Source organism: Athene noctua, chromosome 2, assembly GCF_965140245.1.
Source record: "Athene noctua chromosome 2, bAthNoc1.hap1.1, whole genome shotgun sequence".
Classification (NCBI taxonomy): Eukaryota; Metazoa; Chordata; class Aves; order Strigiformes; family Strigidae; genus Athene; species Athene noctua.
In genome coordinates this window covers 140,138,868-140,158,742 of record NC_134038.1, presented here as the reverse complement: position 1 = coordinate 140,158,742, position 19,875 = coordinate 140,138,868, and the positions used below count along the sequence as shown (strand labels likewise).

The window sequence follows — 19,875 nt, the reverse complement described above, 5'->3', positions numbered from 1 at the left end:
ATGTCGGCTCCCGGGACCCTCAGCAATTACTACGTGGACTCCTTCCTGGTGCCGGAGGGGGACGAGCTGGCGGCGCCCCGCTACGCCCCCGCCCCGCTGGGGCCGCCGCCGCGGCCGGCGGCGCTGGCCGAGCACCCCGAGCTGGCCCCCTGCAGCTTCCAGCCCAAGGCGCCCGTCTTCGGCCCCCCCTGGAGCCCCGCGCACCCCGCCGGCGCCAGCGGCGTCCCCGCCGTCTACCACCCCTACGCGCACCACCAGGCGCCCGTGGCACCGCCCGACGGCAGGTACATGCGTTCGTGGCTTGAGCCTGTGCCGGGCTCCTTGTCTTTCCCCGCGTTACCTACCGGCAGGCATTACGGCATTAAACCTGAACCGCTGGCGGCCAGGAGGGCTGACTGTACCACGTTTGACACTCACACTTTGTCTCTCTCTGATTATGCTTGTGGTTCTCCTCCAGTTGATAGGGATAAGCAAAGCCACGAAGGCGCATTCTCTGAAAGCAATGGAGAAAGTGAGGCAAACGGAGAGAAACCGCAGATCGATCCAAGTAAGTGGGACTGTGAGGGGTAACGGACTTCGGGGCGCTGCGCCGGCCGCGGGGAGGTGCCGAGGCGCTGGGGCTCATTACGCGGCCGAGCGCCGGCCGCTGCCGCCGCCGCTGCTCCAGCTCGCCGGGCTCTGCCATCCGCAACAGCCAGCGCTGCCTTTCGCAGCCTCGAACGGGATCTAGGACAGCTCGGGCTTTCCAGGCTGAAAGGAAAACAAAAATCCACCCTGCAACTGCAACTTAAGAAAAAAAAAAAAAAAAAAAAAAAGAGAAAGGCAAAAGCCGCCCATCCCCCGTCCCAGCCACCCCAGCAAACTCCGCAGGACGTGCTCGCATCCTCCTGCCTCTCCGCGCTCCCCGGCGTGGGCAGACCCCGGGGAGAGGGTGCCCGGAAAGCACTGGATGTGAACGGGATCTTTTTGAGACGGCTCGCAGGCCGGGGTGGCTACTGCGGGGCTCTGAGCAGAAACCTCGCCGCTGACTTAGTGTCCCTTCCCTCACCCCGGCGTCTCCTCGGTGGAAACCCCCCGGGCTGGATGCTCCTCGGGCTGCGGGACTGGTGGCAGAGCGCCTCGGGATTGCTATCGCCATTAACGCCGTGTGAATAAGGCTCCTAAACCGGCGAGGTTTTGATTATGCCAGCTGTGGACTGACTCGCCAGCTCCCTGGCTCTTGCCAGTCATGACACGGGAGAAGGTCGAAATTAAAAAGTGAAACAATTTCGATGACATATTGGTCTGGCCGGTCAGTCCCCGGGCTGGCAGTTCCAGGGGGGTGTGCGTGGGGAGGCCGGGGAGGAGGGAGGGAGCTAGGAAAGAGAGAGAGAGAGAGGAGGAGAAAGCGTATTTTAAAATTGCATCCTACAAACAATAAAAAAGGCGAGGGGAGGCGGGGGCGGCGGGGCTTTGCCGCGTGTGGTTGCGTGTGACCTCTCCATGTGTCTGTGTTTTGGAGTCCATTGTGCCTCACCATCCTCTGTGCTTGGGGACATGAGAGCCACGTCCTAAACCCCAATATCGGGACAGCCACGCTGCTGGTCCTGCGTGGGTCTCCCTCCCCAGCCCCCTCCCTTTATCCCCCCATCCCCCGAGTCTGAACTTCTCCTCTCGTTTTCGTTGTAGATAATCCAGCTGCAAACTGGCTCCACGCAAGGTCCACCAGGAAAAAGCGATGCCCTTACACCAAGCATCAGACGCTGGAACTGGAGAAGGAGTTTCTCTTCAATATGTATCTCACTAGGGACCGTAGATACGAGGTGGCCAGACTCCTCAATTTAACTGAGAGACAAGTGAAAATCTGGTTTCAGAACAGGAGGATGAAAATGAAGAAAATCAACAAAGATCGAGCGAAGGATGAATGATGGTGACACGCGGGTTAAAATTAAAATGCTTAAAGTTAAAAAAAAAAAGAAAAAAAAAAAGAAAAAATTTAAAAACAAAACAAAAAAATCCTCCCCTCGAACCCTGCCATGCAATGCGTCTGGGTCCAGGCCTCATTTTTTTCCCATGGCAAATTCAGATTATGATTGTACCTTGATTGTCACAGAGGCCAGTTTGCCAGGAGAGGTACAGTAAGACTTTTAATTTTCTAATAGGAAAGAAAAAGGGGGCATTAGCAAGAAAAGGCTGTTTAGCTGGCTTGTATAAATCTACCTGTTTTCTTCACTTACGGAAAGAAAAAAAAAAAAAACAAAAAAACAAAAAAGAAAAAACTACCTTTTCATAATGCACAACTATTTACGGACTGTATAGTTTAGTCTATGTAGCTAATTTTATTCGCTCTTTGCGCGGCAGAGAGATCTCTGCTCTAATACTTGAACACTGTGTTTTATTGTGGTAATTATGTTTGTGACTCAATTTATGTGCTTGGGTGCTGTACCGGATGTAATGGTGTAAGCTAGAATTCAATTTGAACTCAGGTTGTTTATTATAAAAATTGCATAGAGTATAGCTCTGTAGTGTATTAAGTCTTTTCTGTATAATTAGACAGTTAACCTTTGATTGTAAAATATATATTATATATATCCCAACGCAAAAAAAAAAAAAAAAAAAAAAAAAAAAAAGTAGAAAAAAAGTTTGTCCAGGATGTCTGGGAATTACGGTTCTCAAAATATTGAAGCAAGTCAGTTTAGTATGCACAGTTGATATATATATAGTACTGTCTTTGTCGGTTGTATATATAATCTATATATTAAAAAAAAAAGTAAATAAACAGACTAGCTTAAATATTGTTTTTGCACCAGTGAGCAGTTATCAGATTTCGGAGCTATACGTATATGTGAAAAGGGTAACTACCTATGGTTTACGTTTTAATTTTAATCGAATGATTTGATGGTTATTGTAATGAAGGTGAATTTTATTGATAATAAATTATACACTATAAAAACCTACATTTGGTTATTGTAAATTTGTATCGATTTAAAAAAATAAATCCGGGAAGTTATGTTGATGCAGAACGTACACTGTCTATTTTGAAATAGTTACCTCATGGCCTACTGACCAAATCGTTGTGTTGAAATGATATTTAACTTTTTGCCAAATAAAATATATTGATTCTTTTATATTTTGTGATGTTTTAAGATTATTAAGGAGGGGATCTTCCACGGCACACCGAATCCCACCAGCAGGCGTGGCAGGGCTAGGGCAGCTGCAGGGGCAAGGCAAGCAGCAGGATTATTCCTGAGCCAAGGCAAACCCACGGTTCTAGAAACGTAGGCGCCAGGTGATCAAAATTTGGGCTTATTTTAATCCTAAATGGTCTGGTTCAGGTTCTAAATGCCATAGCTTCCCTAAGATGAGGAACAGCTTCCCCCTCCCAGATATAATTTGGTAAACTGGCGCTTAGCAGTGTGAGGAGGCAGCCCCTTCGGATGGCAGCGGGGGCACAGTCCCGAGTTAACGCGGTTTTAATAAATTCGCCTGGTGGAGCGGGGAGGGGGGGATTTAGGACCAAATAAAAATGTCCGGTGTTCTTCAGTGCGGACAATAATGTAAATCAGCTTGGACAGCGACATTTAAGCTGAGATGGTTAATTAGCCTCCCCAGAAAATGTCTAGCACTAAGTGTGCTTCGACAAGCTCTGGGAGAAGGCTGTCCTTACCAGGCGTTCATTTTAAATTCCCTTCTAGAGATAATTGTGCATGCAAAATACGTTATTTCAAACGTCAACCATTTTTTTCCTTCCCTTTCCCTCACGTTTGAGATTTTTTTCCCCCCCTTTTAAGTGTCCCGCGGCAAATAAAAACAACCCGTTGCATTTTACTAGCATCTCGGCTTATATGTATATGTATGTATAGACAGATAAAATTGTACTGACAATTATGGCAGAATTTATGGTGTCAATTTTACTCGCTGATTTAGCCGAAGGAAAGAGCTGGGCTGACTAGAACAGAGAAGACTAAATAGGACGTATTTTAAAAAACAGAAAGAAGGTTTCTTCGGAGTGGAAGATTTTCACACACACCCCCATTGCATCCACCCCTCCCCCGCCGCCCCAAGCCAAACCAAGCTCAACAACAAAAGAAAATAGCGAAGTCTGTGAGCTTGCTGAAATTTACCCTTTTTTTTTTTTTTTTTGGGCGGACATCTTATTGCTCACAGTAGATATCCTCCATAATACAAGGCGCAGCACGCTTCTGCACCACACCGACCCTTGTTTGCAAATATGTCGAATAACAATAAAAGCCGCCTTGTTTTAAGGAGGTACACTTACAGATATATATATTTATCTAAAAGCAAAATAAGACGGAACACACTTATGGTCTTGGCAGAAGTTGTTGTTAGGAAAATTCAGAGCCATACAGTGCAATAAAAGAAAATGACTGCTGTAACCGTTTATGGGGTGTAAAACGCTGCAGGGCTAAAGACAAAACTTAGGGAGCCGGTAAGAAGTTTACAGATGTGCAGAACTGCGGGAGGAAGGGGGAAAAAAAAAAAAGAAAAAAAAAGCAGCAGCTTTCGGCTTCACCTTAAAAAAAAAAAAAAAGAGAAAGAAATCCGGGGTAAGATTTGACGAGTTCTAATTAGTGAAAGGGAGCTCGTTCTGGTGTGCACACACACAAAAAGCCCCTAATTGATCCCTGAGCCAGTATTTGGGGATGCTGGGACGCCCTCTGTTGTTGCAGACAGAGGCAACTTCAAAGAATCAGCATTAAGAGTGTGTAATAAATGACGGGTCTGCAAACTGTCTGGAATTCGGCCCTTAATGAGTTTACAACTGTCCAGCCACAATTAAGATTTTCTACAAAAGCCTTTTCATTTGTTTTGTCTGGCTGTTTTAGATAAAGCGGGCGAGCGGAAATAACAACCTTTTATTGGCCTTCCCCTGCTTAAATCCAGGCTGGGAGGTGGACATTTATCTTCCCGGGCGCTGGCGGGCCGCGGCGCTGGCTCCGCGGCGGCGGCGGCGGTGGCGGCGGCGCGGCGGCAGGTGGCGCTGTGAGCCCGCGAAAGAGCGCGCGCCCGCCCGCCATCAAGCGCTCGGCCGCCTCCCCGAAAGCTCCTAAAATGTCGACTTTGCGGGAGCGTAACCGGGCTTGGAACCGCTGCTTGGGTTTCAACAAAGGCCCATAGGGTTGAGTTTTTAGTGGGGGGGGTGTTGGTGGCGGTTTGTTGTTTTTTTTTCTCCCACCACCGCCGTAGCCCGGGCGTAGGGTGAGGGGTGCCCCGCTGGCACCGGGCGCGGTCAGGGCGGCGTTTCCCGCCTGGCCGCGCTCGGGGCTCTCATGGCAAAAGGAAAGCTTGCTCTGCACCCAGGGCGTACCGTGCATTTATTCTTCTCAAAAGACCGAGGCGTTTCCTATCAGCTACCGGGGACGGCCGGAGCCCTGGCACCGAACCGCCGGCTCCTCCGTTCCGAGCCCCAAATTTTCGCCCCTTCTCTGGCGAGGCTCTGAGCCTGCAAACGGGGTGCTCTGACCTCCCCAAGGAGGAACGAAGTATTTGGAGAAAGGGGTAATCGAAGGGTTAGGGCAGGGTGGAAAAGAGTCTTTCCCCATCAGCTCGGGGGAGGAGAGCGCCCCAAGAGCTTCGCCCTCGGAGCGGGGACGAAGCCCTAGATTTCCCAACGCCCTTCTCCGCGCCCGCATAGCTGGAGCCACGGTCGTGCGGGGAAACGGCAGCGCCGCAAACCTCTCGTTTGAAAATTATTTACCGGAGAGTAAAATTCCTCAACAGCTGTCTACGATACAAATAAAAAGCTCTGCTTGTGTCCCCAGCAATTTCAGCTCTGTGGGACCCGTTGTAATTATATGAGACAGATGCGAGCAGGCTGATGCTCTGCAAACTTGACGTGTCTCTCAAAGTCATTCCTAACTTCTCCTCGCCTTCTATTTTGATTTCATCGAGTCGTTTTCGTGTTCCCCCCCCCCCCCCCCCCCGTTTTGCTTTTGTTGGCTTTCACGTCCTAAGAAAGAGTTTTAGTGGTGAATTGTGAAGTATTTTCAGATGACAGTTGCCAAAAGAGAGGGGGGAAAAGTAATTGGAAGGAAAATAAAGGCAGGGGGAAAGGAAGCATAAAATGTGGGCTGCAGTATGAACGTTGTTTTTTCAAGTTTAAGCCAGACAAGTAAACAAATAGCTGCTTAGTACCCCGTAACAGAACTACTTTCTCTGCATTTTATTTACATTTCCTTAAATCAAAGCCAACCTCTTGATATCGAAATTCTGCATCGGGAAGGAATGTGAGCACTGAGCTATTTTTTTCCCGCAGTGTTTAAAAGATTTAATTCTTTCTAGGGATAAAGAGTAACAGCCACTCCCTGCTTTCTAACAAGAGCCTTCCTATCAAATGTTTGTCTACAATGGCATTGCTAAACTTATTATGATTAATTATTTTTTTTCCTTGGGCAGTAAAATTATATTGAAATTAAAAAGTGTTTATGCGTCGTCATACTAAGTAATAACTTGGCACAGTGCGTTCCATTATAATCGTGGATAAATTACGGCGAGAACAGATTCCAAAATAACAAAATCTTTCCTACTATGAACCACATCAAGATATTGCTTAATACACGAGCCATAATCATGTAGTGCTCCCAGGTCGCTTGTAACTTATGAGCACCGTTTTATCACTACCTTTTACTTCCCGGAAAAGCTCAGAAGACAACGAGAGGTAGTCCAGAGCTCACACACGCAAAAAAAAACCCCAAACCACCAACAGTAAATCCCGCCTAGAGGATTATGTGTAAAGCGTGTGAGAATATTGCGGTGACCGAAATCTTGCAATCTGCGCCCGTTAGCTGTTTCCTCGACTGGAAAAAGATGAATTCGAATGAAAAGTGCGTTTTCAAGGCGCGGGGATCCAGCCTGGTTTTCTGAGCCACAAAACGAGAGATTTCAGACGCAGCGTTATGCCTAGCAAGCAGAGGGTGGGGGAAGTAAATAGGGTGGCGGGGACCCATGTCTGGGGGTCCTTTTAAGGTATATTCAGTGAAGACTTTTTGAGAAATCTTAAGGCTGGGCAGGAAAAAAAGCTGGAAGAAAAAAAAAAAAAAAAGGTGGCGGCAGTAAACAAACACAACCAAAGAAAAATACATAAACGTGCGAATTGCACAGAATCAGAGCGCTCGAAATACAACCACCCGGCTAATCTACTCGGTCCTACGCTATCTATATTTAAGTCTAGACATTGGTTATATTTGCTGTTTCTTTCTTCTTGCATCTTGGTATGTTGTCACCAGAGGAGCAATTTATTGGTCTAATGTCATCTACTTCAGCCTCTTTGATCTTCTTGGTCGTCGTCTTGTTTGCATCGCATTCGTTTAACTTCTTGGGCCTTTATTCCTTTCCAGCAGCCTCTTCTGCCGGCGTGTTCCCACATCGCGGTTGCGACCGCAGGGATATTGTCTAATATTGGTGAATTGGAAGAAATACCCGAAAGGGGCTCTTTCGCCAGCTTCTCCCTTACGCCTGCGAATAACAACTGCGTTTTCCCGTACTTAACACTTGGCAAATATCTACGTATAGCCGCCACCTTTGCATGCTCTGAAGCACCAAGGGCTCAGGGATCTGGCTTTAGAGAATTTCCTCGCTTCTCTCAGTAACCTATATTCATGGGGCTGCAATAACCGCGCATAAAGAGTCCCAAAGGGTGCGTGTGTGTATGAGTGTGTGTTGGGGGGGAGGGTGGGGGGTGTCCCACGTTTACAAAATGTAAAGTTTAGGGTCCGTGCGAAATATCGCCAAGAACAATTTTAACTGGTGAGAAAGTCTTTGTACACGGGGCACCAAACTATAATTGAAAGGAGAATTTCCGGGGCAATTCCATTGTGCTCCTTCCAGTTTATGATGTGCAATACAGGCAGGCAGTAAAAGCTGTCTTTACCAGGACTCCCTGTCTGAGGGAAGGAAACTCATTTTACGATCCGTTTAAAGGAAGGGCACGGTGCAGCATCCTCAATGGAGAGCCATTCGCATTGTTGGGGAGCCCAGTGTTTAGAAAAGCAGCAACGCTCCCCGGCATCTGAGCGTACGGCTGCCGCCTCACGCTTAGGACTGTAAGGTAGGTAGGACGGAAAGGTAACAGGGGCATTAAACAGGCGGCGGAGATGTGAAGCCGTTTGTAGGCGATTTTTTTCAGCTCTGGGGATTTTGGCTTATTTGGTCGTTGGTTTTGTTTGTTTTGTTTTGTTCTTTTCTTCTTGACACGTTCAGAAAGTTGAGTTCTCGCATATTTCCTTCCCCCCCCCATTTTTGGTGGTGTTTTTGTGTTTTGGGGTTGTGTGGTTTTGATTGTTTTGATATTTTTTTTTTTTGTTTGTTCCGGGGAGGGTGACGGTATTTTTTTCCTAGGAGGGCTATCGGCGGGGGTCACTCCAGGGGGGCGCCTTGATTTTCCCGGCTCGGGCAGCCCTTCAGGGCCGCCGGGGGTGCGGCGGGGGCCATGCGTGGCGGGACCCGGCGACTGGAGCTTACACGTGTCCCCTCCAACTCCCCGCTTATTTTCCTGGCGGAAAAACCACGCGAGGGTGACGAGCAGCCTCCTTTAAAGTTTATATTCTATTATTTGATTTTTTTCGCAACACTCCTCCGGTCCGTCTAAAGGACCACATGGTGTGTGCGTGTCCTCCCTCGGGGGGGCCGAGCGCCCGCCCCCCCCCGCGGCGGCGCCGTCGGGGGCTAGGGGGCGGCAGCGGCTGGAGGGCGCTGCCGGGCGCGACGGCGGCGGCGGCGGCGTCCCCGGCCCGTCCATGGCCGGGCACCGGCGGGCCACGGCCGGCACCACCTGTGAGGCGGGCGGGGATTGGCGGGCGGCGTCATATGACCGGTCACGTGCTCAAGGCAGCTCAGTCCAAAAGAAAATGGGGTTTGGTGTAAATCTGGGGGTGTAATGTTATCATATATCACGCTACCTCGTAAAACCGACACTGAAGCCTGCCGGACAACAAATCACAGGTCAAAATTATGAGCTCTTCGTATTATGTGAATGCGCTTTTTAGCAAATATACGGCGGGGGCTTCTCTTTTCCAAAATGCAGAGCCTACTTCTTGCTCCTTTGCAAGCAACTCCCAGAGAAGCGGCTATGGACCAGGCGCGGGTGCCTTCGCCTCCTCCATGCCCGGCTTGTACAATGTGAACAGTACCATATATCAAAGCCCGTTCTCTTCCGGATACAGCCTGGGCTCTGATGCCTACAACCTGCATTGTTCCTCTTTTGATCAGAACATTCCCGTCCTCTGCAATGAGCTAACCAAACCCAGCTGTGAGAAAGCGGAGGAAAGCAACCTGCACAACCAGGCTGAGCCTAATTTCCGGATATACCCCTGGATGAGGTCTTCAGGTAGGGGCGAGCGGAGAGGGCTCGGAGCTGTGGCAGCCAGGCAAAGCGTGTCGCCAGAATTACTGTCAGCACAGCCTTTATGGTTTTAATTATAGCCGAGGCGCCATTGCGTAGAAAGCCCGTGGCATTGTATGTAAATGAGTATCATAAAACTTTTTATTGCCCAATTAATGGGTTCTAGCCTCGTAAATTTATTTAACTCCATTTGCTATGGAATTTTAGCATTGAGCTGCTTTGCGCTGTTCGCTATAGAAATGTGGAGAGTTGGCTGCGGGCTCCTAGAGCCCCCATGGGTGAACGTCTCCCCTGCCCTCTGCCGAAGTTGGGCAAAAAAATCCCGCTGGCTGGGGAAGGCGGAGGGGAGAGGGGCGTTCAGGAGCGGGGGACGGGCTGCTGAGGACTTTGCCAGCCCACGCTGCCGAGACGTGCCACTCTCGTCCCCCCTGCCCTTTCCACTGAGATAAGGATCTATAGAAATGTACTAAACAGGAAAACGGGGAGGGGGAGGGGGGTGCGCTGGGGGCGAGAGTGTGTGAAAAAGGAGAGCTCTCTTCTGGAGCTAAATGCGATGTATTGTTTACGATCCGGGCGGGGTGGGGGGTGGGGGTGGGGTGGAGGGAGCCCCGGACATTAAAATAAAATAAATACAGCCCAGCCTTCCAGCTTTTTATTTCCCCTTGCGAAACGCCAAAGTCTGGAAGGTTTTAGGGAAATACATCGCCTGGGGAGAAGTTCCTCCTCCCAAAAGCAATTTCCTCCCCCACCTCCTCTCCTGAATGCTTTCTCTTCACTTTTTCTAGGTCTCGAGCAACTTAATTTTTTCCCTGCCTGAACAGGGCAGGTCGTGTGGCTGAAATGTCTTTGTTAGGGCAAAGTGGGGGGGCGGGTGGAAGTGAGAGAACGGGATCATTCACTCTGGCTCGGCCGCTTTTGGTTTGTTTGTTTGTTTATTTAAATAATAATGTTATTAAGGGGGGGGGGACACACACTAAAAAGAGAAAACTTTCCATCTCTCCTTGCCTAACTCCTGGCCGTCTGTGCCTGCTTTCAGGTCCAGATAGGAAGCGAGGGCGCCAGACCTACACCCGCTACCAGACGCTGGAGCTGGAGAAGGAATTCCACTTCAATCGTTATCTGACTCGGCGGCGGCGGATAGAGATCGCCCATGCCCTCTGCCTGACGGAGAGGCAGATCAAAATCTGGTTCCAAAACCGGAGGATGAAGTGGAAGAAGGAGCACAAGGAAGAGAGCTCCAGCACTCCGGCTCCCAACGAGCCCACGTCAGCAGCAGCCTCTGTCGAGAAAGTGGAAGAAGACGAAGAGGAGGAGGACTAAGGAGTCCTACTCGAGGAAGCGATCTCTTAGTATAATGTATGCACATGACAGTTGGAAAAGCTCCCTTTAAAGAAAAAAAAAAAAAAAGACTCACTGTTTTTATTTAAAAAAAAAAAAAATCAGTTCCCTTTAATAATCAACTTGCAAGCGAGCGTTTGCAAACATGAAAACGTTTCTTGGGGTGGTTTTCCAGCCTTCCCTCCACTCTCCCGTACTCCCCAAACCCACCCTGTGCCGAACCTTTCGGCAATATCTCCTAAGAGCATCCTACAATCATTTGTTTTTTCATTCACCCAAAACTGGGTGGGTTTGTCCAGGGGACATTTCAGTGGGAGAACTGCTGCTTGCACAGATTGTAAACCGTGACCTTCCGAAGTAACTACCTGACTCAGTAGTCCCAATCGTGTCTAAGGGGAAAAGTGCATTAGGCTCACATTAAGAAAAACTACCTAATTTTTAATAAGTAGCTCTGCACTTATCTTTTTTTTTTCCTCTTCTTCTTCTTTTTTTTTTTTTTTTTTTTTGTAATTATTGTTAGAAAAGTATCATAACTAACAGCTACACTAACAAAAGGTTAAACAAGTAAGGGGGGTGGGGGGGAAAGATGTTCCACAAACCACTACAATCTACAGCAATGATTTGTACTACCTATTTTCCAGACTACCTATATATCTTGCTCCGCCTACCTATCTTCGAAAGTATACTGTATTTTAGTAGTCAAAAGAAGATAACATTACTAATGTGAATCGCAAAATGCTTTTAGAAATGTAAGTGTAGTCGTTTAAAAAGCACGCATCAATAGCTTTGGTATAGAATTTGGTACCGGAAAGGCTGAATATATTTAAATTTAAAATAATATATTTATTCCAAAGCAATTATAAATGAAAACCATATGCTGCAATATATCTTTGTTCTCGATTCTTTACTATTCCGAGTGAGGAAGCAAACAAACTCCAATATTGTACAAAGCGGTTTAATATCTCCCGTTGGCTTCTACCTTCGGCTGCCTCTGCTAAAGGCCGTTTTCTTATTCTAGGTTGATCTTACTTAATATAGCGGAAAGTATTCTTTGAAAAGTGAATTTAAATGACCATGTAACCACCTTTAAAAAACCTGTTTGTCCTGATTATCGGAACGTGTTAATATGTAATACCGTGAATTTTCCTACAATAGCAGATACTGTATATTTGAACGATTTTTTTTTTTTTTTTGTCATTTATATTCGTCTTGGAGCTCATTTGTAAGATCATGTCATAAATTGGGAAGTATGTAATTAATTTGGAAACTTTGTAGCATGATGTATTGTTAAGAACTCTGTATAAATCCGTCTTGAAGGTTTGGCTAAAGTTTATTCAAAAATTGTATGTTACAATGTGTTTCGATGTGTTCGTTGTGAACATTTGGATATGCCGTGTAAGTATTGGAAGTGGAAAAAAAAATGTCTGTGAACTCTCTTTGGAAGTGATACCGTGTACAAGTATCTCCCACGATAAATGTGTTTTATGTTACACAGAAAATAAATATGCTTGTTGACAATGAATCGTGTGTCTTTATTAGGGAAACAGTTCGAAGAAAGCATCAAAAAATAATTTACACAGACAAATAAAGAAATTAGACCATATAAATCTTTTTTTTTTTTTTCTTCCCCCGTAATCAGAAGGTAAAAAAAAAAAAAAAAAAAAAGGTGATGAATTGATAGGAATCAGTCAATTTCTCTATCACGACTTCGTGATTTTTTTTTTTTTTCCCTAGCGCAGTTGATTAATAAAGCGGAAAGCCTTTTTATGGGAGGGCTTCCTTCCACCCTGTTCCCGTGTCGTCTTGCAATCATAACGCCAGTCCAGACGGCCGGCGATCAAGCCGAAATCGCATGTAGTGAAATAATATTTTGTAGTGATCAGAAAGTGAGATGCGAAACTTCCAAGTGTAAATGATCTGGTCGGGTACGTGTGGGGTTTGTGCATGCGGCTATCGGGGAGCGGGGGGCATCAGGGTAGCATTAAAAAGCGCGAAAATCACCCCGCTTTAGAAACTAAGTCAATTTTGCCAGGTATCATGTAATGTCAAGGAGATCTAATATTTTCAATCTTTAAAATAAAAAAATAATAATAAGAAAAAAAATCTCGCCCCAAAAGTCCCTTTATTCGGCCGGATAAATACAGGTAGAAGCAGTGCATCATTTGAGCAGAAGTTCCATTTTTCTACTATACTCCGTTCCTGGTCAACGTACTAATTGTAATTTTAATAAAATTAGTACAAACTCCAGGTCTTTTAAAAAACTCCAGGGCTGCCTCTGTGGTAAGATGGCGCCTCTCTAAGACCTGCCTCTTCTTAGTGATGAGGAAAAGGCCATAAATCCGTTGTTGTTTATGAAAATTTACAACTTTGCAATACAACTTTATGAGTTGTTCGGTTTTTCCATTGGTCGTTGTCGGTCATGTGGATGGTAACCGTGAACATGAACTTTTTTATAATTTCCCTTGCGAGAATAGAGCCGCATTCTTTTGCTGAGCTCTGTCCTGCTTCGGATCTCTCTGGCTTTCAATCCCCATTTCATTTGTTCTTTGTAAGGCAATAGTGAACAAAGTGTGCGGAGGTTCGGCATAAGCAGCCGCCTAGAACACAGATCCGGGATGGCAATTTCCAGTTCCCCCGCTGGAAGGTGTGGCATATTGGATTCAAAGCACTGGCGTGGCAGATTTTCAACTTGCAACCTGGCTAATTTCCTGCTTCTTCTGGCACCAAAAGGAGGGCGATTCGTCTCCTGTGCAGCCAAAGCGACAGCTGTCAAAGTCGCAGGGGCTCCTGTGAGCCAGAACCTAAAAGGTGAGAAATGTATATGACACTACCGTAAGCAGGGAAACATGGTTTAATACGTTTAAATATTAGACATGTGCAATTAAACCAAATGGAAATGTTGCCGGCCAAAAATAGAGGTGGCTGCAGCTCAGTTGATTTCGATTTAACCAGTGCATGCAAAAATATGCCTAAATAAAATGTCTACTTTCTATTATTTAGCCAGAAAGCCGTGGATTTTTTTTTTTTTCCCACGAAGTTTATTTCTGTTTGCATTTGCCGGGGGATTGCTGTGACATACACGTTATTTTCTAAGAATTCAGGTTTGCAGCATCAATCCGAGGGGATTTTTTTTTTTTTCCAGCACGAGGGGGAAAAAAATTAACCCCTCCAAACATTAATATATTTTTTATTTCGCAGCATTAACTTAAAGTTCATTTGCGGCAGCTGAAATTTATATGTAATTTATTTTATACTATTGCAGGGGGGAAAAAAAAAAAAAAAAAAGCAAACCAAAAACCACCAGTCAGCAGAATGTCTCCTGGCTCCCCTGGCACGTCCAGGAGGAAGGTTATTTCTAGACGGGGGAAACAGCGCGAACGTGCCTTTGTTTTTTTTAATCAGCTCAAGGGCTGCCTGCAAAATCCCCGTGCCCCGCCGTGGGTCCGTCGGAACAGCCTTCGCGGCGCTTTCTGGCGTGGGTAGCTTGCGCGCCTCTGCTGCGCGGTGCGGGCTCAGCGGCGGCTAAACCGATTTCAGCGCCGGAGACGGAGCTCTTTTTTTTTTTTTTTTCCCTCTGTCTCCCCACCCCCCCCCCCCCTTCTCTCCTTGTTGTGACTGTTACGGTGCGGCGGCTGGGGCGGGGGGAGCGGCGGCTGGCGGGCCGGTGCCCCGCGGTGTGTGGCGGCGGGGGGGAGCGGAGCCCCGGGGACGGCGCCCCCGAGACCCCCCCACCCGCCCCCGCCGGGCCTCGGCTCCCGCCTCCTGATGGCGAATGCGCGGCTCGGGAAGGGCTGGCGGCGGCGGCCCTGGCCGTGCAGCCGGGCCGATAAAGCTCAGCATTTGCATTGCACTGCGGTATCCGCCGGACTGGAGCTGCAGCGGGCGCCGGATTATTTATTGCGGGGCCGCGGGTGCTCAGTGCTGCCACGGCGTGGCGGGACGGCGGAGGCGGGCGCGGAGCGGAGCGGCCTCCGCAGCCCCTGGGAAGGGCAGCGCTGGGAGGGAGCCTATGTTGCTCGGGGGGAAAGCCAAATAAAAGATACACACACCCCTACCCCCCTTCGGAAAAAAAAAAAAAAAAAAGAAAATCAACAACAACAATAAAAATCTGGCCTACCTTTTTCTACGGGAGCATCGGAGCTCGCCTCCGGGCAAGATATTCCGGCAGGACCGGCTCTGCCCCCTCCCCTTCCACCTCGGTGTGTGTCAACTGTAAAATATCACAGTGGGAGCTGTATGGGGAGGACCCGCCCGCGTCCCCCCGGCCAGGCTCCCGATACCCTGCCAGTCTCAACAACGGGTCGCCTTGCCCGAACTGTTTGGATTAGGAGCTATTAGCTAAACGTTGGTTTTGGTGACGCTGCCGAGCATGAGAAGGATTTGTAAGTGGTTTTCGATACGAGGAGAAGGAGGCTTTTAAGCTTAAGAGGGTAACTGCCCCCGCACCTGCGTCCGAGGGCGGCTGGGGCTGCTGGCCGGGTTTTCCGCGGGAGGAGGAAGGCGAAGTGTTTGCTGGAGGAGGTGCTGGGGGTGCGGCGAATTCCGAAAACAAATAAAAGGCGGATGAAATACACGGGTATCGCAAAGTGTGACTTTGTTGCGGTGGAAAAATGGAGCGGCTGGCTTTCTGCTTTCCAGAGGGGGGGGAAATGGTGAAGGGAAACTGCTGAGAAATGTGTGTCCGGGCCGGGCATTTCCCCGGCTGAGCTGGGGGGTAACAGATTATTGTAATTCGGGGTTTTCTGGGGGTAGGGGGAGGAGCGGAGAGGATGCCTGAATGTGACTGAAGCGGAGATTGCAGTGCAGATTGTTTAGCTGTCACTGTAACTACTCTAACACGACCCAGCCGGGCAAACGTGCACGTTTCATTCCTTTTAATATTATGGGATCAACGAAGAAACGTTCCCGTTGCCTGTGGTTGGGCTTTCGACAGTTTGGTTTGAACGCAAACAATAACTTTAACAAGAGGAAAGAAGGAAAAAGAGAGGTGAAAAAAAAAATAGTCAAGCTGTAAACGATGCTATAAAATGTAAATATAACTAAGCCTGGCGCGATTTTTAAATTTTGGTCTCTGTGTTGATGGATTCAAACAAAAGACCGTCTGGCCACAACTTTTTAAAGTGAGGCTGGTGGGTTTCTCTTGCCCCGAGTATTCATTTTCAGCGGTCCGTTTTCGTTCTGACCTATGTTGGCAAAAATCTGCTTTTTTAAAAAAACCCTTGGTATTTAGCCTGCTGTGTGCATGTTTGTTAGTGTTGCTTCCTTTTTAAACTCTATTCGCACTGAGTAAAAAACTTTTACTGCGAAAGGTTGGTTTTCAGGAAATACACGTTTCTGAAATGACCTCTCAACGCATTGAAGCTAGTGAGCTGTAATTCTACCAGGTGTGTTTATGGGTTAGCCGGGCTGAAGAGGTTAAGGAAGTGGGGAGAGGGGGAAAAAAAAAAAAAAAAAGATAAAATTGGAGGCAATCAACATCTGAATGTGAAAGTCCAGCTGAGACTGTGAACAATACAAACTATTGTGGAGCGATGTTTTAACTCACTACTGTTTTATAGGTATCGTAATCTGGCCCCGGAAATGAGACAAATAGTCTCCCAACAACAACAAAACTCCTTTGAAAGCTACTTTAGGAAGCGGGGCTCGTACGAATGTCACTTTCCGTCAGAGCGCGTTTAAAATTAGGCTATTCAATCTGTTGTAATGGGCGCGGATTATGAGTAAACACAGCTTGGAATGAACAACCTCATGTTATCTCCAGGAACTGCAGGGTTACGGCTGAAATAAAAGCGCCTCAGCGAATTTCATCAGCACTCTTACTGTCCCTGCCCTGGGCCAAGAATTATATTTCCGCTATGGGGTAACTGCCATGTTGAAAAATGAAGGTGGAAATGTTTGTTTCATGTATTAGTGTTCTTTCCCTCTTAAAGACACACATCCGCGTTTAATCGAATTATTCGGAGCAACCACGAAACCGATTGGCTTCTGCTGACTCATTAGAGGGGTTGTATTAATTAGGAATAGTCCTACTGGCTCCTTGTTGAATATGAATGTTTGATTCCCTTAGCTCGGCTCTGACGGGGGGAACTCGGGAAGAAGGGACACGTGGAACTTTATCTGGGCTGCTCGGGGGGCGCCGGCAGCCCACCCAGCCCTTCCCGAGGCCTTCTCGGGCATTTGGTGCAAACCAAAAATTCCCCTCCCTAGAAGGCCGCTGTTTCCTGCCCCAGCCACAACCTCCGCGTTAATTATGGGGGTGTTCATTAAGATACGAGACCTCTTCCGTGCAGGACGCGTTAGCCTCTCTCACAAAAGCTGGGTTCAGCGCTAAGGCGGGCTCTCCGAGCTCTGACGGGAAGCCTCAGCGGACGGGTGATTTCGGGAAAAAAAAAAAAAAAAAAAGAAAAGAAAAGAAAAAAGAAAGAAAAAAAAAAGAACAAGAAAATCGCCCTAAAAACTCCTGCATGCTGTTGTGGCATCGCGGTGGGAAAACGGAGAGAGGCCGGGCCGCCCTCCCCCCCCTCCCCGCTCCCCCTTTCACGTGCTCCCTCCGCTCCAAACTTTCGCTCCGCAGCACCCGCCGCCGCCTCCCTCCGCCGGAGGCCCGGGGGCTGCTCGCCCGCCCTGCCCGCGGGGCTGCGCCGCTCCCTCGGGGGAGACGCGCCTGGCCTGGGGCCGCCAACTTTTACGGGCGCCCCCCTCCATCCCCCAGCTCCCCCTCCTCCAGCCGCTGGGGGGGTGTGGGGGTGTGTGCCCCATCCGCCGCTGTCACGCTGCCCGCGCTGCCTGCTCCTGCCGGGAATTATTGCTGTTGCTATTATTATTGTTATTATTATTATTGCTGTTGGAATCTTTTTCCCGTGGAGGGGCGGTGCCGCCCCGGGGGCGCGGCCGGTCCCCGCGGCGCTGCGCGGCGTTGCGCGGGGCGGCGCGGCGGGGCCGGGGCTGCCGGTAAGTTGGCGGCGCGGTGGCGGCGGCCCCGGGGGAGCGGGCGCCGCGCGCGCTCCCATTGGCCGCCCCGCCGTCAGCTGCTCCTATTTTCTGCTGTCGCTTTTGGCGCTCGGCCATCCAGAAACAAACCACTTCGATGACTCCTAATAGTTATCGCCAGATGTACTAATACACAACAAATCACGGTCCGGGAGAGGGGGAGAGCAAATGAGTTCCTATTTCGTGAATCCCACTTTCCCGGGGAGCCTGCCCGGGGGCCAGGACTCTTTCCTCGGGCAGATCCCCCTGTACCCGGCGGGCTATGATGCTCTCAGGCATTTTCCGGCTTCGTACGGGGCAAGCAGCCTGCAGGACAAGACTTACACCTCACCTTGCTTCTACCAACAGTCCAACACCGTCATTGCTTGCAATCGGGCTTCCTATGAGTACGGAGCCTCTTGTTTTTACTCGGACAAGGAAATTAGTAGCGCCTCTCCCTCCGGCAGTGGCAAACAGAGGGGGCCCGGGGACTACCTGCACTTCTCTCCCGAGCAACAGTACAAATCCAGCGCCGGCCAAGCCAAAATTGTAAATGACGAAGGCACCGACCGGAAGTACACGAGCCCTGTTTACCCCTGGATGCAGCGGATGAACTCCTGCGCTGGTAAGGCACTGCGATGCAGTCGGGGCGGGGGGGGGGGGGGGGGGGGGCTGGCAGGAAGGAAAAGTTTCTTTCCCGAGATTTTTTTTTTTTTTTTTTTTGGTCTTAGATAAAGTCCAGGCTGCTGGAAAGCCACGGTTCCTGCAGGGCAACGTGTAACATGAAACCTCTCCAGGTTATTTTAGATCTGGCACGTTGGCACCCTGGGAGCGGTGGCCGAGAGCCCAGCTTGTGGGTCCGCCGGTGAAAGTTACTGGGGAATCCTTAGGAAGCAGGCAAAAAACAAAAAAAAACAAAAAAAAACAAAAGAAAAGGAGCAGGGCAGTTTTACCACCCTCCTAAAGCCACCCTAAAGCCTCTGCTCCGCTCCTTCATTGTCAGAGAGCGATGCAGGGAATATGCCCTCTGCACTGAGGATCCAATGCATTTGTGGCACATTCCTCCTCGCCCCCCTCCCCCTGCTCATTAGCCTGTAAGTATTGGATATTGAGAGCACGTTTCTGGGGCCGTGGGCGCACTTCCATGGCATCGCGGATTTTCTCTGACTTACAAGTGAACTTCACATAATTGAACTATTCTGTCCAAGAGTGGTGCTGGGGGGAAGGGTTGTACTGGGGTGGCACTTATTTTTAATAATCCCATATTAAGACGTTTCCTTCCAGTGTTTGCTAACGACTCCCCTCCTCTCCCCTTCTCCCGAGATTTGGGTTTTCTGGGCTGTGGGTCGCATTTCTTTTTTGGAAAGTTAAACTTTTAGCAAGACCATTCTGGTGCTGCTTTGCATTCGAGGGCAATAAATTCCGGAGCAAATGGCAAAGGCTCTTCTATGATCTTTAGCTGATGTCTATAATTATACCTAAATTACAGACCCTCTGTAGTCACAGCCATGGCGATAGAGTGTGTTTGTGTAAACACCCCCGCGTATGCGAGCACACACACACACACGCACACACACATGCGTGCAGCCCCCCGTTTCGCACGCGTGTGCCTGTGTGTGTGTGCGCGCACAGGCTCTCAACACGCCGAGGGAGACACTGCTCAGCGATTCACACCCGTGCTCCCCACCCTACGTTCCCTAGGTCTACCTTAAAGCCTCCTTGTATCCCAGTTACCCCACCACCGCTAGCACACTGCACATCCGCGTTTGCAGCTGGTCAGGCAGGAGAAAAGGAAAAGGGGGGGGGGGGGGAAGAAAAAAGCAAAAAGCCGCCTCCAGGAAACCAGAGCAGCCCCCCTCCCGCCCCGTTATTGTGCCTGCAAAAGGAGGCAGAATACACTAACCACTCTTTCTGGTCTAAAATCACTGGGCCCTGTCCAATGCGATCGTTTTGTCTTTACTTCTACAGGTACAGTATATGGAACTCATGGGAGACGAGGGAGGCAAACTTACACCAGATACCAAACGCTAGAGTTAGAGAAGGAATTTCACTTTAACAGATACTTAACCCGAAGACGACGTATTGAGATTGCAAACGCTCTCTGCCTTACTGAACGCCAGATTAAAATATGGTTTCAAAACAGGCGGATGAAATGGAAAAAGGAAAACAAATTCATAAATTCCACACAACCCAGCAGCGAAGAAACAGAGGAAAAGTCAGGGGAGTAG

The 19,875-nt window shown here is 48.8% G+C and overlaps 3 protein-coding genes across 3 annotated transcripts; all 3 read left to right on the top strand.

The window, feature by feature from the left end:
• On the top strand, nt 1-1,907 carry HOXA9 (homeobox A9). Its single transcript, XM_074898076.1, has 2 exons — nt 1-547; nt 1,669-1,907. The coding sequence occupies exons 1-2, from the start codon at nt 1-3 to the stop codon at nt 1,905-1,907; spliced, it is 786 nt and encodes a 261-aa protein (XP_074754177.1).
• A 7,042-nt stretch (nt 1,908-8,949) lies between these two features.
• Nucleotides 8,950-10,941, top strand: HOXA7 (homeobox A7). Its single transcript, XM_074898075.1, has 2 exons — nt 8,950-9,325; nt 10,377-10,941. The coding sequence occupies exons 1-2, from the start codon at nt 8,950-8,952 to the stop codon at nt 10,658-10,660; spliced, it is 660 nt and encodes a 219-aa protein (XP_074754176.1). The 3' UTR covers nt 10,661-10,941.
• A 6,895-nt stretch (nt 10,942-17,836) lies between these two features.
• On the top strand, nt 17,837-19,875 carry HOXA6 (homeobox A6). Its single transcript, XM_074898074.1, has 2 exons — nt 17,837-18,272; nt 19,616-19,875. Exons 1-2 carry the CDS (start codon nt 17,837-17,839, stop codon nt 19,873-19,875), a joined length of 696 nt encoding a protein of 231 aa, XP_074754175.1.